The 16,689-nt window shown below is 35.4% G+C and overlaps 2 protein-coding genes across 5 annotated transcripts in view; one reads left to right on the top strand and one right to left on the bottom strand.

The window, feature by feature from the left end:
• LOC306879572 (replication termination factor 2-like) overlaps positions 1–16,689 on the top strand; it is a 31,955-nt gene that overhangs the window by 8,847 nt on the left and 6,419 nt on the right. Inside the window, exons 6-7 of one of the 2 annotated variants that reach the window (XM_079432617.1) lie at positions 15,927–16,040; positions 16,314–16,368. In XM_079432617.1, the coding sequence (XP_079288743.1) occupies positions 15,927–16,040; positions 16,314–16,368 (169 nt within the window). The remainder of the gene's footprint in view (positions 1–15,926; positions 16,041–16,313; positions 16,369–16,689) is intronic. The other variant, XM_079432618.1, reaches the window with a different exon arrangement.
• Positions 1,227–16,612, bottom strand: LOC306879571 (beta-1,3-galactosyl-O-glycosyl-glycoprotein beta-1,6-N-acetylglucosaminyltransferase 7-like). Of its 3 annotated transcripts, none has more exons than XM_079432614.1 (4): positions 8,379–8,597; positions 3,284–4,270; positions 3,007–3,102; positions 1,227–2,176 (listed from the first exon to the last, which is right to left on the bottom strand). In XM_079432614.1, exons 2-4 carry the CDS (start codon positions 4,233–4,235, stop codon positions 1,929–1,931), a joined length of 1,296 nt encoding a protein of 431 aa, XP_079288740.1. In that variant the 5' UTR covers positions 4,236–4,270; positions 8,379–8,597; the 3' UTR covers positions 1,227–1,928. The 3 variants fall into 3 exon arrangements, with proteins under 3 accessions (XP_079288740.1, XP_079288741.1, XP_079288742.1); XM_079432615.1 differs by lacking the exon at positions 8,379–8,597 and adding an exon at positions 16,493–16,612 and having other exon boundaries at positions 1,228–2,176; XM_079432616.1 differs by lacking the exon at positions 8,379–8,597 and adding an exon at positions 12,442–12,695 and having other exon boundaries at positions 1,228–2,176.

The following is a 16,689-nucleotide window of genomic DNA, read 5'->3' on the forward strand; positions in this document are numbered from 1 at the left end:
GGCTATTTTTAATTGTAAAATTTGTGCTTAAATATCAATCAAAAACATAAAAAATTTAATTAAACATAAAAAATCTAATTATTCCAAACTTTTGAGTGGTATGTGTTAATATATTAATGGCACTAAAGTAACAATCAATCAGATTTCTATATTAAAGCTGTACTTTCTGTTTGGGAGAGTTAGCAAGATGGCCACTTTGACAGTATTTACAGTATACTGTGGCACATTTTAGGTGCTTTATTGCAGACTGTGAGTCACAATTTCACACTCTAGTCTCTCACATTTATCTAGTTTGACAGTTTCAAATGCGGATGTGGATAATGAGTTGTTATCGTAGGTGAAGATAAGCGCTGAGTTAAGCAGTCAGCAGCTCTGGTTGTGTTTTTCTTTGTCCAGGTGATTTGTCACCTTTCTCGTAATGCGTGCTCTTTCTGCTGTGTTTACGCTTGTGATTGGACGGAGTTGGACCGTGGCTAATGAGTGCGACTTGTCTTTCACTCTCAGTAGTGAATCATTAACCTCCCAGTCCCCTGCCTCAGTCTAATTGCTTTCAGGCTCAGCCTCAGCTAGCTGCTGTTTCTCTGTGGCATTTGTCTCAATTAATCCGAGCATTAAGGCGGAAATAGGGAAACTGCATCCTGCAGTCCATCTCTTCTCCAAACCGGCATAAACAGGTCAGATCGGTGCATGGCATGCTGTGCGTCGACAAACAATCAGCTGTATTTTAATATAGAATATAAACCTCTCAGGGTTATCCATTTCCAAGCAAATTTTTAACTATTCTTGGTGCTGTTAATCATAACCCTGTGGTTATATATTGCGTGTCTAGGTCTTGAATAGGCATTTTTCATTCTGTCTTTAACATCAAGGAAAGCTGACCAGATTGGAGGCTTCAACCTTTTTTTTTGGTAGTAAATATAGCATTTATGCAAATACAGATATCTTAGGAGACTTTCACGTGAGTAGTACTTGCTCACCTGTTTTCTGTCCACCAGGTGAACTCTGAATAAAGTATCAGCACATCTCTCCTCTAATCGAGTAATCATTTTTGTCTGTATTGCAAATGGATGAGACATGGCAGTATATACCATCAGCTGTAGTACCACTTTGTGGTGATCTATTTGACTAAATGTCTATTAGTGGTCATGATGTAAATGTTTATGGCTATAATATGTTCTTTTGTCAGCGTCCAAAAATGTACGTTGTTGTTAGTAGAGAATTGTTTTCTATACAAGTTGCTAAAGAGGCACATTTATTAAGACCACAATGGAAATGAAAGTGCTTGATGTGTTTGGCTGTGGTTTTTATCAATTCAATGCAGTTGACGGCACTAAAAATGAAGCACAGAAACTGAACAGTATGAACAGATAACAAAAGTGTTGAAAACAAAATTGACTTGAGCAGATGTTCATGTGTACATAATTTCCATACATATTTACATATTGAAAATATGCGGCTTACATTATGAAAGTATTACAGAGACATGCCATAATGATGCTCACTAAACTTTTGACTAACGATTGGCTCTGTAAGTCAAAAATGATTTTTTCAAAAAATTATTTATTCACTTTAAACAGTGTATTATGCAGCAGTTAATAAATAAAAATAAATAGAAATTACGATTACTATTAACCACACAACAGTTATATTACACTTCACTCACATAACAATCAGTGTTCACATGTTTTCAGCATTTATACATCACGAGCTGCATTGCCATGTGGCGTTAATATCGACTCAACAAATTTGCACCGTACAGCAGAAAATGTTCCAGTGAGGTTTCTATTATTTCCTCCTTCATGTCTACTGTGTCCATGTGGTACTTTGACGTCAAGAGTAATATATATGCGAAATACAGGGTTTTGAGTGCATGTAGGAGTTTATTGTGCATAGTTTCACCTTCTTTGTGACTTTTCGTGGGAGTTTGTTTAGACACAGTCCCCTGGTTTTAAAATGAGTGTGCCGTTAATGACTTCGACCTCACTGGTGAGACGCCATGATGGTTGTATGGGAACCGTAGCGTGCTGGAGAACTTTATGTCGGTGCCACATTTCTAGACAATCCAGGGCTTCTGGGAAGTTTGCAGTCTCAAATTTATTTGCAAACATGCTCTCTTTTTCGATAAGCCACGGTAAATCGCCAATCCCGTAAACGCAGATATCCCTGATGTATTGTCCTGTAGAAACAAACACAATGGTGTTGGTATCCATAGACACGAGATTGCAGACCTATGTTTATATGGAAATACAGACTGTTGTTGGTAAGATCTATGGTTAAAATGACTGTGCAAAAGCCTCAATTGACTCGGTCTTAAATGCTAACTTTAACATTCTAATAACAGGGTTTCTTTGGGATTTTAAAAAGTCCTAATTCTCCGCAAATTAAGGCCTAAAAAGGTAATTAATCAGAGCAGAAAAATGTAAATTCATAAAGTCATTCCATTAAATGTTACATACACTGCTTTTTTGTTTTGTTGGAACACAAATATCTTAAGCCTTAAATCAAGATATGTTTACTTTAGATGCAAACTGAACATATTCAGTCTTGTTTTCTGAGAAATTGTGAGTTTATACTTAAAACAAGAAATATAAAATTAAACACCCACACACCCGTCAAACTTTTTCTCATGGAATTAAGTTGATTTTTCTCAGCCCATTAGCAGATATTTGTTCTTGTTTGTGTTTATTTTGATACATTTCTTATAAAACAGATAATTATTTGATGTAATTTGTGAAATTCGTTGCTAATACAAGACATTTACTTCTGCAGACCATATTGACTTATTGTGTTCCATTCAATTTATTCCTTACATTGTCTTTACTTGGTCTTAAAAACGTAAAAAATAAATATATTACATTTGCCTTCATAAAACCTGCAGAAACCATGGATAAACGTGGCATTGTATACTAGAAATATTGTTGATTCTGTGACAAATTATATAAAACAAACCCAGATAAAACCGTATCCTATGTCAGCGTAAAAAGTGTTCGTTTGACATTCTCGTACCTTTACAGCCCTGGTGTGCTGTTCCTTCTTGGTCCCTCCATTTGATTGCACGAACGTTACCTTCCCATTCGCCTTCTACATAACTGCCAGGTGCTTCTGAGTAAACATGCAAGACCAATTTTATGATTGGGAGATCACATGATTCTGAGCAGTTTTCTGTCATCAATATTTCTGTTATCTTGCTTAATCACTGACTGGAACATTCAACATTCACTGACTGGAGTCAACATTGCATTTTAAAGCAAAATATACTCATGATTGTTGCATTCTGACTTACCTTTCATGTGGTTCAGCGTCACCCAGTAATGCTCATCCGGGCTGAAGGTGTCTCTAGACCACTCCAGCAAGTCTTTGGCCACCTTGTCGTTGAGGACGAACTCCACAAACGGTCTCGTCAAGGAGTAATATGCAGTCCCGAAGTAAATTGTCAGGTTGTGAGGAGGTGGCCCCTTCTTTTGACCCTTGCCTTTTGGTGCCACATGGGTGCCCTTTACCTCCTCGTACTGAAACTCAGTCCTGTGCTTCATAGTGGGTGGCTGCTTCATTCCCGGCGTCATGTTCCTGTCTTTCCATTCAGGTCTTTGCATGTACCGGACCAGCTCCAGGTTCGTCTGGATTGGGAAGTCCTGGCCACACAGATTTATAACTCTTTTCCATATTGTAGGATACTTCAGAAGGTCCTTCATGCAGTTGATGTCAGCCTGAAGACGGGAAAAGCCAGCATAAGTCACTTTTTCGTTAACGGATGCCACAAAGACATTCGAGAGGCACCGGGCTAGGTTTTGTACGCTCGTCTTGTATTCCTCTGGCGCTTTAGCATCTATGTGAATGCAGTACACATTCTGTGGCACATAAATGGCTCTCAGTAGCCGCACAAACGTTTCCAGCTCTTTGTGTATGGTGATTATGAAAGCTAAAGGAAAGTCGTCTTCTTCTTTGCTCAGCGGCGCTGTAATAAAGTGCAGATCTGACTGCAATAGAGTGCAATTTGCGTCCGGTTTGGTCTTATAGCTGATTTTCTTACAGTCTTTTCGCTGCCATGTAAACCCAGGAGTTGCAGGTGGAAGAATGTCACAGCTTTTAGGGGCTGGCGTGGTTTGGCTGCTCAAGTCAGTTGAAGGAAGTGGGGTGTTGGCTATTTTGCCTTTCAGGTAGATGGCGGAACATATTAGGATGCAGAGTCCAAGGCAGAAGAGAAAACTGCACTTGGTCTTCTCAAGCTGGACCATAATAGTCCAGCATCTGAAAAGCAGCTACAAACCTCCTGAAACGGAGCAGAAGAGGAACATATTAAGAGAGGAAATTGTCACAACATGGGGAAGTGCTCAAATATACATACCCCTTAAAATTCCTGTTTTGTTTTGGGCGTTATTCCAATAGGAATTACTGTTGTTCTGTTGGTTGCCATCTGCTAGATTACATCCCACCAATAGAATGCATCAAATACCAGTAGACACCATTATAGTTTACATTAAAATCAATACAATCCATAAAATTTTCTATTTTGTTTTGGGAGGGGTTCTGCTGGGGTTTTTTTTGTTGTTGTTTGTTTTGTTTTTTCTGATGGGAAGATTATAATGGTATTACTACTTTTACAGAATTACTGAATTTCACAGGAAAGATTTGTTTATTTTTTATAAATAAAGAACTGTATTTCTTTAGTCAATTATTAAAGTATTACATGTTACACGGGCTGATTTAGTCATTTTTAAGTATTTGGGATTTTAAGAACAAGTGGGAAATGTGCTGAATGTTTCATTTCAAGTGAAATTGGCAAGCAGTTAGACTTAATTTACATTCGTTTTAAACGCGGAGCCAGGTGCGAGTGGACACAGTGCCTCGTCCATATTGCCAGATGCGCTCGTGAGAGACTCAGACGCGAGACCGCGAGTATAAAAGAGCATTACGAGACAAGCTGCATGTAAACGTCTCGTCCGTGAGACGCAGGAGATGCGCAGCGTGGGGCAGAGCGGAGCGAGTATTCAGAGACACGGGCTGTGTGAGCGGTCTTCTGAATTAGCGAACATGCATTATAAACTTATTTCAAATTAATCTGTTGGGGAGATAACATGTGTAAGATAACGTTCATGAAGTCTACTAATAAAACATCTAAAAATGTATCTTTTATTCTCCAGTACTGAAAGCAGAACCGATAAGGGAGCTCTTGATATGCGTTGTGATGCAGCTCTTGCAAATTACCTTTTTTGTTCGTTGTCTGTCATTTCGAAGCTGAAGCTGAATACGTTTTTCTTTAGTTTTAATTTGCCTAACTTTCGATCTGACCCTTTTTAAATGGTGGGCGTTTACGCAGTTGGCTAGAGCAGTGCTGATCGGGGAGAACGGAGGTTCCCTCTATTGGTTAGTAAGACTCAAGGCTGGCAGTCATGCATATGATCTGGAACAGAGTAATATCGCGTCCACATCGCAGACTTTACGATTAGCAAATCACAACGTCTCAAATCGCGATTTCGATTCAATTTCGATTAATCGCACAGCCCTACCCCTTTCTGTTAATCATTAAATAAGCACAGAACCACAGTAAACTTCTGGCAAAACAGTTTGTTAAATAAAGAAGTGAAAGAAGTTTCCTCTGTTCATCAAGTCTACATTTATTTGATTAAAAATACAGTGAAAATGACAGAAATATTATCATTTGAAAGTAATGTTTCCTATGTGTGTTAAATGTCATTTATTTCTGTGACGCGGAGCTGTATTTTCAGCATCATTCCTCCAGTCTTCAGTGTCACATGATCCTTCAGAAATCCTTCTAATATACTGATTTACTGCTCAACGAACATTTCTGATTATCAATGTTGAAAACAGACGTGCTGCTTCATAATTATGAGGAAACCATGATGCATTTTATTTTTCAGGAATTGTTTTTTTTTTTTTATGGAAATCTTTAGTAACATTATAAATGTCTTTATTGACTTTATTTTTACTAAAGAATTGTTGTACTTTAAACAAATATATGCTTGACTTTCCCACTTTTACCCAAGTTAAAATTATTTTTGTGGTGATCAGTATCACACAGAATCATTAATTAGACATTACGTGTAACACTTCACAATAACCATTAACATCAGTTAATGCATTACATATTGACAAGTAAGAACTGTTTTTACAGCATTTATTAATCTAGGTTAAAGTTAATTAAAATGAATTCATTATTGCATCGTTCATTCAAAATACATTGTATTATGTTTATTTACAGCTTGAAATGTTACTATTAACATTAACCAGTAGTGAGTGCCATTAAAAGCATTTTGTTGTTTTATTTTAGCTAAACTAATTTTTTAAAATAAACATCTACACATCTAGTTGTTTGAAATACTTATAATTATTTCTAAACTATTTATTTTAATCAATGACATTAAGGTGAATCGTGTCACTACATGAAACTCAGAGGAGTTTTAGAGCACATGTTTTGGGTGGCTCTGTCTCAGCGGTGATGTGAAGTCATGGACAGAATTGATCATATCATTACATACATGGACAAACTTATTTTTGAACGGGCGTCTCCATTACTCAAGAGAATTAGTTCACTCTCATAATGACGCATAATGGTGCAGTCCCATCATACCCTTTGACAGTAACGTCGATTGCATTTACATCTCTATGAGGGTACAAAAGTCTTTTCCCACCTGGATGTAACTCTGTTGTGTCACTCTTTTCTAAGCGCAGCAACTCTTGGGTTTCATTTTAATAGCACCCTAGAGAGCTGCGTTCACTGCTGGAGGTCCCAGTTGCTGGACACAAATGAGTTTTGGATATCGCTTTTGCTAAGTCGTTTAATGAACCCTCAGGGGTTTATAAAACACGCTGACATTGTCCATTGTCACCTTAAAGAATGAAAAGCACACACCATTGTATCAGCATCATGTAGTGTGTACAGTGTGTGACCTATTACACTTTAGCTCGAGTTTAAGATATTACTATCAAATCAATTCTAGTTTAAAGGCAGCCAGAAGATTGCAAAAAAATTATTTTAACAGCACTGTATGACATTTCACCTAAAGATTTAGTGTTTAGCGTGATTTAACATGGTTGGCTTAAAGTACAGTGTTTTGCGACCCCAAAAAAAAAAATGGGGTATGCAATGATTTTTGAGTATACTTAATTTTTCAGTGAAATGTATTTATAAAACATAGTTTAAAATGGTTTAACAACTTATTTAGCTATGTTTATGCTTTTAAGAGCATTATACTGCATCACCCAAGTATTATTTTACTATTGTTGTGAGACTATTGTAGTTTTTAATAATATTCTTATTTGTATATTTTCGTTTTTTTGTGTTTTTGGCATTTTATTTTCGTTTTCTTCATCAGTTCTTTGGTTACGTGTAATGCAAGCATTGCAAGTTCTGCAGAAAATAGATCAAAATGGCAGGATGCTGTGTCTAGATAGAAAACAAATGTATTTCTGTTGAAATGCATCATCAACATCCTATTTAAGAAATATAATTATTATAATATAACCACCATGAGTTATAAAACATTTTGCGTTATTGAAGTCCTCTAAATTTCTCTTCTTGAGCAAATTTTAGCATAGGGATGTTGATGCATGCTTGTTTTTTGTGTGACTAACTAATGGCTGTATTAGACTATATTGACTGTTGGTGTTGTTCTGTACAGAGTGATGAAAGAAAGACTCTAACCTGACACCTTGTGTACTCACCATTTAGCTGATAACTTTATTAGGAATTGCATTATCATGAATGGTTATGGGACAATTTTTCGAAGAACAGTTGCTCAGGTAACTCGGCAAACAAACCATTTACTAAAGAAAACTTAGCTTTGTGGAAACTTTTACATCAAGCGTAAATTGAACCGTAAACTGAAATCAAGTGTAGTGCAAATATATAGAGTTTTGTAGTGTTGGAAGTCTTGACTATTGATTAAGGAAGTGTTTAAAAAGCACATGAACTTGAACTTTAAATTCATTCTAGGTGTACAGTGGCGTTACTGTATTAATCACAATGCTATATATTATAACCACTTTCTGAATTTTAGTACATATGCTTTCATACAATCTCAGAGCCATAACATGTTTTTTTTTTATCGAAAGATGATTAATTTTCTAAATGTCTCAGTAGCAAATGAACTAAAGCACCAGTTAAGATAACGAGTGTACAATCAAACCTCAGGCTTCAAGAGTAACAGACTGGTATCACTAACAACGTGCTGATGGAGAAATATAAATTTTTTCAACTCTTTAGAGTATAACCAGCCTTTATACGTCTTTTTTGTAGTTAAAAAGTAAAATGAAAGCTCTTTACAGGCTCTCTCCAACACATGTTTTGGTTTTCTGAAGCATCAACATCAAGTGCATTAGACACGGGCCAATAATTCCATGAGTCAAAGTGTGCTTACCTTTCAGCTCAAGCCGTTTCCACTCCTTTAAATAGGAAATGGGATTAAACATTCACAAACGTGCTAACATCCACATGACCTCTTGTCTAAATGGCTCCTCCGTGAGCTGAAATCCCTGCCGATCGCTTGCTGTCAACGCGTCTCTCTTTCTCTGAGAGAGAGTGAAACTGCTTGGGGTGTGAGCTTGTTGTTGCTGTTATGATGTCGCTGTGTGTGACTGTGGGGTTTGGCTGCTCAGTTACACTCCCCATGGAAGGACAGGAGGAGGGGCGTGAGGAGGTGAAAAATGGTTGGCCCAGCCCTTGCTGTATTTTGCACCTCTTTTGTGTTTTTAACACTCTTATCTCATGAGAAACGTGTTGTCATGGCGTTTCATCTTTAGCACAATGTCTAACCAGTTCTGTAACCTGTTGTATTCAGCGGAACTGGTTCGATGTGTTATATGGTTTCAGGTTTTACCCCCAACTAAAGCGCAAACGTTTTATTGGTCCTGAATGCATTTAATACACAGAGACAGTGGGGAATTAGTTGCTTAAATTTGTAAATGAATACTTGCTAATTCTGTTATAATTAGTTCAGTTCTTTTACTATTTGCATTTTGCGGTTGTGAATAAGGTCAAGCTTCAAAAACAACAAAAAGGAAGAAAAAAATGCTACTTTAGCAGTCCATGCATAGTAGCTTTGTGTAAATAACAGGCTAGAATTTTACATTTTTATTGCAGAAATGCTTTTTAAATTTGAAATAAAATGCATTGAGGAGATTGTGCACAATAAGATCAGGAATGTGGGAATTAGTTACTGGTTCAGTTTTAAACAAATAGTTGTTGTAATGCATAAAATTTTGTATTCTGTCATTTATTCACTTTTTGCATTTTGAATTTTAATAAGACCGTTAAGCTTCAAAAATAACAAAGCTAAATATAGCTACTTTAATATATAGTAGCCTAAATAACTGGCCAAAATTGTACATTTTTACTGCAAAAATGCTTGTCTAAATTATGCACTTCTAGTAACTTTTAGTAATGTGGGAATTGGTTCAGTCTTATAGTTGCCGTCATGCATAAAAATGGAAATTATGTCATCATTTAGTCATTTTTTTGGATCACTTTGCATTTTGAATGTGAACAAGGATGGTCAAGCTTCAAATAACAAAAAACTCCAACAAAAATAGCTATTTTAGCAGTCCATATATGTATGTGTAAATAGCAAACCAAAACTTTTAATTTTTATTGCAAAAGTGCTTTTTAAATTTGCAATAATGTGTATTGATTTGTGCACGATCAGATCAGAAAGTAAATTGAAAATCCATTTTGATTTTCATAATGGCTTGATTACATTTTTAAACAAATAGCTGCTATCTTTTGTAAAAATTTAATTTGTCATTTATTTTGATTATTTGCCGCTTGTCTGTGAACAAGGAAATTTGGAATAATTTGCATAGAGGAAATTGCACAATAAGATCATGAATGTGCATTAAGAAAGTACTTGAGTCAATTTGAATTACTATCATGGATAAAAATACAATTCTGTCATTTAGACATTTGTATTTTAAACGTGAGCAAGGACTGTCAAGCTTCAAAAATAACAAAGCTCGGTAAAAAAAATAGCTTACAAAATTTTATAGCAAAAATAATAAAAGGGAATTGTGCACAATATGATCTAGAAAGTGAATGGTTACGGTTAGTGATTTTATGGTTTCAAGTTTACAGTTGACTAAAGCAGTTATAATGGTCTTAAAGAATGGTTTTCATACACATAAGTAAGGTGCAGTGGAGAATTAGTTTGTTGATTTAATTCATAAATGAATTCTTAAAATTCTGTAATCATTTAGTTTAGTCATTTGAATTTCGAATGTAAACAGAGTGTCAAGCTTAAAAAAATAGCTACTTTAGCAGTCCATTTACAGTAGCTTTTTAGAAACAAGAGCAAAATGTTACATTTGTATTGCAAAAATGCTTTTTTTTGTTTAATCTGCAATAATGTGCATTGAGGAAATTGTGCACAGTAAGATCGGGAATGTGTATTAAGGAAGTAAATGTTGCTAGTTTTGATTTTTATGTTGACTTTAAATAGGGGTGCAACGGATCGTAGATGATCCGTGATCCATAAGGACAGGGCGGGATTATCCAATGGGCATTATGGGCACGGGCCCAGGGGCCCATGTGCACTTGGGGCCCAAGCGAGGGGAAGAAAAAAAAAAAGTTCGGAGTGTCTTTCCAAATGTTAGTTGGTACGAAAGAAATGTACACCTGCTCATGTGTTAATGGTACGTAAAACGTTCTGTGTTCTTTGTGGCAAACTGACGACTATTTTATATTTTATAAGTTCATTTGCTCTGTTTTTTTTTCTTTTCTTTTGGAGCTGAGACAAAGACTATAGAAATAGTTGATAGCTGCTCAACTTTGGGTAAAGCTCAGCGCTCGTCACTGTCACTTAAGCCATCCAATCAGTGGAGGAGGGGCGGGACAAATGCTGCACCGACCAACCATCCTACTTGCGCAACAACAATCGAGAAGTCAATTTTACTGGTTACTGCATTTTTATATTTAGTAATAGGCCTATTCTTAAAAATGAGATATAGCATATAGCATCATAGCAACCAAATCGTCAGCTGGAAAAACGCTGTGCCACCAAAGCGTTTTCAAGCGCCACCAGCTGGCCGTTTTCAGAAGAGCACCTGGCAAAAATGCTTTGTTGGACACGTTCAGTTGAATGTTTATTGTTAGGCATATGGCCTATTAGTCTTTTTTTCAGTTGGGGACGGAAAGACAAGAATGGCAATACGGCTGGATTAAACTTCAAAAGGCAAAGATGTCATTGAATAAATATGAGCGCTGCACATTTCAAAGTCAATACACGGCACGGATGTCTTTATGTGAATGTAGGCTATCTGAAGGGAACCGACTCTTCAGAAACGTGTCTTTGGCATTTTTATTTCATATTATATATTAAGCCCCTCCTAAAGCGCCACCTCATGGCAGAGAAAGAACTTACATTTCCAATAAGCCTTTCTTGCTGCTTATGGTCAGGTCAATGCAAATATTGACCCATGTTTTTAAGCAGTAAACACATAGTGTTGTAAATGAGAAAGAAGTTAATGTGCCTTCTAAAAATCTAAACATTTAAGACAGTAATATTTATTCGTTTTAAATTAATATAATAATTTATATGCTTGATTTATCCCTTTTCATAAAAATGGTCTAAAGGCTGAAATGCTGTTGTATAAGATTTTTGTTTTTGTGAAACCTGTATCTGAACTGTAAATCGTGTCATTTTATGGCATAATACTGTATGTTACCATATACATTGTCCAACCCCGGCTCTTAAAATGGGTAATACATTGCCTTAAATTTATTTTTTTAAATTCTGCAGATACCCTGTAAATAGTGAAATAAAATTCCTTCCTTCATATTTGTTATTTGTGTATTGAAAATATTTTTGATTGACATTTAGACTATCTGATTTTCTATATTTAAAAAAAAATATTTTTTCTTATTTGGGCTAGTTAAATTCATTTTCGGGCTACCAAAATCTGAAGAGTACCTGCCCGAAGGGCTACCAGGGATTTTGAAATTTTGCGAGCCCTGTGTACCTACTTCTGTCTGGTCTGCTAATCAAACAACACCACAGTTTTAACAAATATTAATCTGTATTTAACTTATGCAGTAAGCATTATTGTGCTGTTTTACCCTTAATTATTACATTTCTGCACCTGAATACTACTGTTACTGTCTTTATGAGCTATAGCCTATCATTTTATGTTGTAGGCTGTTCATCTATGCTTGTAATTTGTGCAGTTGTTCTTGTTGTATTACTGACTTTAGTAATTAAGCCAGTAATTTCTGCTGGGGTATAGAAGTATTTAAAGTATGATTTTCGTAATAAACTAAAAGCAAACTTTTTTGCTGATCCGAAAAATGATCCGATCCGTGACTCAAAATCCGTAGTATGATCTGAACCGTGAGTTCTGTGATCCCTTGCACCACTAACTTTAAAGCATCAACCAGATTTAGTTTTGTTTGTTTAGTAGATGCTGCAGATTTGTTTCTCTCTTCAGCTTTACCTTCATAATCTTCATCTCTGTTTGCTCTCTCCACCTCCTGCTCCTGTTCTTTTCTTCAGATGCTTGCTTTGCAGATAAATATGATTCCAGATGCATTGGCTCCTTGTTTTTTCCCGACCTGAGCGCAGAGACAGAAAGCAACTAACCTGTAGTGAGCCCTTAGGCTGGCGGTCCGTGCGTTTGCTGATGAGTGAGGGAGATTAGCGCTCTTGTGTGTGCCAGTGCTGCTCGTATGCAAGACAATAGCTGCTGCTGAATGCCTGTGTCATTGTGTGTGCCTTTGGCTTTCGGTTAACTTAGTCATCAGTGCAACATTTTTCTGCTTTTCAGGCAAAGCCGTCATACCTGCTTTATGGCCTGTTTAGTGACATATAACAGTTCTACAGTTTGTGCACTTTGCTTTCAGACAATATTTTAGGTAATTGTGTATTATCATAGTCTTATCATAGACTTTAATACACTTAAAAAAATGTTTGTTTTAAAGGGGTCCTATTAGGGCTGCACGATTATGACAAAAATCATAATTGTCGATTATTCCCTTGAGATTGTAATTCCGATTATTAATAACGATTATTTTGAACAGATTTATGCCATTGTTTAAAGCTGCATGCCATATTTTTATATAAAATATATATATAAAAAAAGGCTGAAAACACTCTTCCTGAACTTTTATTGCTTTTCTATAGGTTAAACAGAAAAAGGTAAAATTATGCATGGTATAATAATGTTATAATTTTCCACAAATACAGGAAAACAACTTTGTCGTCCAAATGAGCCATTCGTTGTAGTTCTTGAAAAGGGATTTTTTTAAAACGAAATATCTCCCTTTGGAGTGGACTTTGAGATTTGTAACTTTGTAGATCATTTTATGCCCAAACATACACACTACACACTGACTACAATTCAAAAAGTGAAAACGCATAATAGGACCCCTTTAAAGTTGTAAATAATGATTATTGGAGCGTTTTACAAGAAAATGCTACGTCAAAATTTACATTCAATTGACCATATGCACGGAGCGCTTTTTAGACCTTCCGGATAAAGATAAGCCAGCTCATAATCTTCCGGTGAAGCTCATTTGATATGTGCTGTATATAGGTAGAGACTGTCACAGAAACCTCTCCTGCCTCATTCTTATTAGAATCTAAGAAAAAAATAATTGCAACACCTTAAATGATGACAGCGGCATTAACATAAAGTTTCATGTTATTAAAGAACATGTCATTTTATATGAGTCTTGTAATCCCAGGAAAGTACCCAGACGCATTTAAATGCTGACAAATAAACACTATAGTAACAGCTATTCTCTTAAACGACGTCGTAATGGTATTCTCGATAATCAATATCTTACCTTCAGAGCCATGAACACATTCTTAAAATCTTATAAAATTTTAAAGCCTTTATTATTTCTCAACTCTGTGCAGTAAAATTCATATTATTAAAGCATCACTTTTCATTCATGACGATGACATGAAGAAATGTGTCAAAAACATGTCTCGGCGAAAAATAAAGACTTTTTAAGAAGAAAATGAAATTACCGTTATAACCAAGAGATGGTAGTATAGGATCAATCATTGGCTGCAGCTGCCATTTCAACTGCCTAGTTTTTTCACGTGTTCTGATTTATTATAAAATAAATATTATAACAAATTTTGTACTTCATAGCACTGAAGTATAAAGTATAGCAAGTGCAGGAAGTCACAAAGTCACTTGTCATTTAAATAAATAAATAAATAAGGCCAGACAACAGCCTATAATGCTGAATTATTAAAATTCCTAAATGCAAAATAAGTTGGTATAACAATAATGCATTCAATATTTTGAATTTAGATTTCATTTAATAGCTACATCGTTTAAGTTTTATCCAACACAGACTTGCTGCTGTAGTTTTGTTAGTCTGCTTTATTTTACTTCTGTTTTGACATCGGCTCGTCAGATGATTCACTCCGTTGCCACTGTCAATCATAGCAATGACTCGCCGCATAATTTAACATTCGCTTTTCTCATTCCTGAAACAGTATACGTGGACATCCTCTTAAAAATAAAACTTTTCTCCAAATTGTGAGGACACTCCCCTTTCGGCACAGCACAGTGGACCGGAAATGACTGAGCTGGCTTATCTAAAACCAGGAAGTAATCGTGCATATGGTCAATTCAATGTGTGTCATGTAGGGATGTAACGATTACCGGTTTGACGATAAATCATGATAAAATTCCCCACGGTTAGTATTACCGTTTCATATTTTAATTATCATTAAAACCGTATTCGATTACCACGATTTGAACAAGTCACGGTAAATAAATACTGTCCAGCATAAAGCGCAGTTTTAAGTAACAGTCTCACGTGCGCACAGCGTGCAGAGTAGTTTCGTTTTGAGTGAAAATTGGTCGGAAAAGCTGGGAGGTTTTAAAAGAGTGCTGAGGGAATTATGCAAATTAATTTATGAATGAATTAATTATATGAATGTACCTCTGAAGGGTCTGACTGTCTTCAGAAACGATTCGATGGCATTTTGTTTTCATCTCAGCTCCATGTAATACCTAAAGGAAGTGTTCTTAAACACAATACTGCTTTGTTCGCGGAGTTCACGGGAATCAGCTGTAATTCAGCTTTTCCATATAAAGCGCCACCTGCTGTCAGAGAGTGGATATACAGACACATATTTACATTCAGCCTGTGTGCAGTTTCTGTCTGGCCAAAAACGGACCAAATTTGCATGCCCTGCTGTAAATTTTGACCGACTGATGAAAAACAAGCTTATGGGGATTCTACACATTTAAACAATTCAGATAAGCTATATATAATTACTTTTGGAGCAGATAAAATATATATAATCATTTATTAATCAATTGTAATTTTGACTTAATCCTTTTCTTTATTTAAAGGCTGATATGTGAGGTTTACATTTTTATGAAACTTTTTCAAAGCTTTATTTGAACATTTACATGAGATATTTGAATATGCTATTAAACTGTTGTCAGTCAAGTTGTCATTTAAAATCCGAACATCATTGGTCATGTTATTGTTTTAGTGATTATGCAAACAAAAAGTCATTTTATTTGTTGTTTGTTGATTTTTAAATATAAAACTTGAAGTGATTTATGTATCGGTACTTTTTGAATATCTCCAGCACATTTTAACAATACCGTGATAATACTGATAACCGTGATAATTTTGGTCACTATAATCGTGATAAGAAATTTTCATACCGTTACATCCCTAGTGTCATGCCATTTCTTTGTAATTGTTTTTGTTTTTATTGTGTATACATGTTTTTTGTGTTTTTATTTTTCATTTTATTTTTTATTATTTTAATAAATGTTATTTTGTTTTTATTATACATATGGTTTTGTTTTTCTTTATTTTATTTTACTATTACTTTATGTATTCTTTTTTTTTTTGTCTGTGTGCCAAAACTAGTCATTTAACCGTATTAATTTTTGTGTAATTTTACTATTCACGTTCTTGTCTTTTTTTTTTATAGTGTGGAGATCCTTTTCAAGAAGACGACCTTGTGATGCTGAATGGGTCTAAAGAGGAGGTGGAGAAGCTACAGAAGGCTATGGAGGAGCGCCGATTAAAGGCTAAAACTGCAAAAGTAAATTGATGCCTTGCTGATATAGAATTGCAGTGCTTTTTGGGATGTGCTTGGTGGAAGCTAAGATTAAAAATGGCCAGTAAAAGCAAATTCATTATCGCAATATAATTTGTAAGAGATGAGGACATTAAAATGCACCCTCAACATACTGAATGAACAAAAACTGCTTTCACTTCCTTTCTTTTTACTTCCATATTATTTTTAATTTCATATGATTACAGACATTTTTAAGAACACTTTTCATGTTAGGCATTTTTTGTTTTTTTTTCTAAGCAGAAATCAAAGAAGAGCAAAGATACTAAAGTCTCCAAGTCGCTGGATTCAACAGGTACAGTAACTCACATAAATATAAATCACATTAAAGTTTCTGATCGGTGTGTAGAATTTCTTGTACAAATGATCAGCAAAGCAGTAGTTGACCCAGAAATAAAGATAAGGTATCATTTACTCACCTTAATTATCCCAAGCCCTGATTCATTTCTTTCTTTTCATATGAAGCATCGTTAGATCAAGTTTGAGATTGTTTCCTTAGAAAGCGTGAATACATTATCAGTGGACAATGAAATGTATTCACGCTTTCTAAGGAAACACAAACCTTTTTTTGCAGCATGTCACAATCAACCATGTGACAATCAACCATGTGATGATG

Source organism: Barbus barbus (assembly GCF_936440315.1).
Source record: "Barbus barbus genome assembly, chromosome: 13".
Classification (NCBI taxonomy): Eukaryota; Metazoa; Chordata; class Actinopteri; order Cypriniformes; family Cyprinidae; genus Barbus; species Barbus barbus.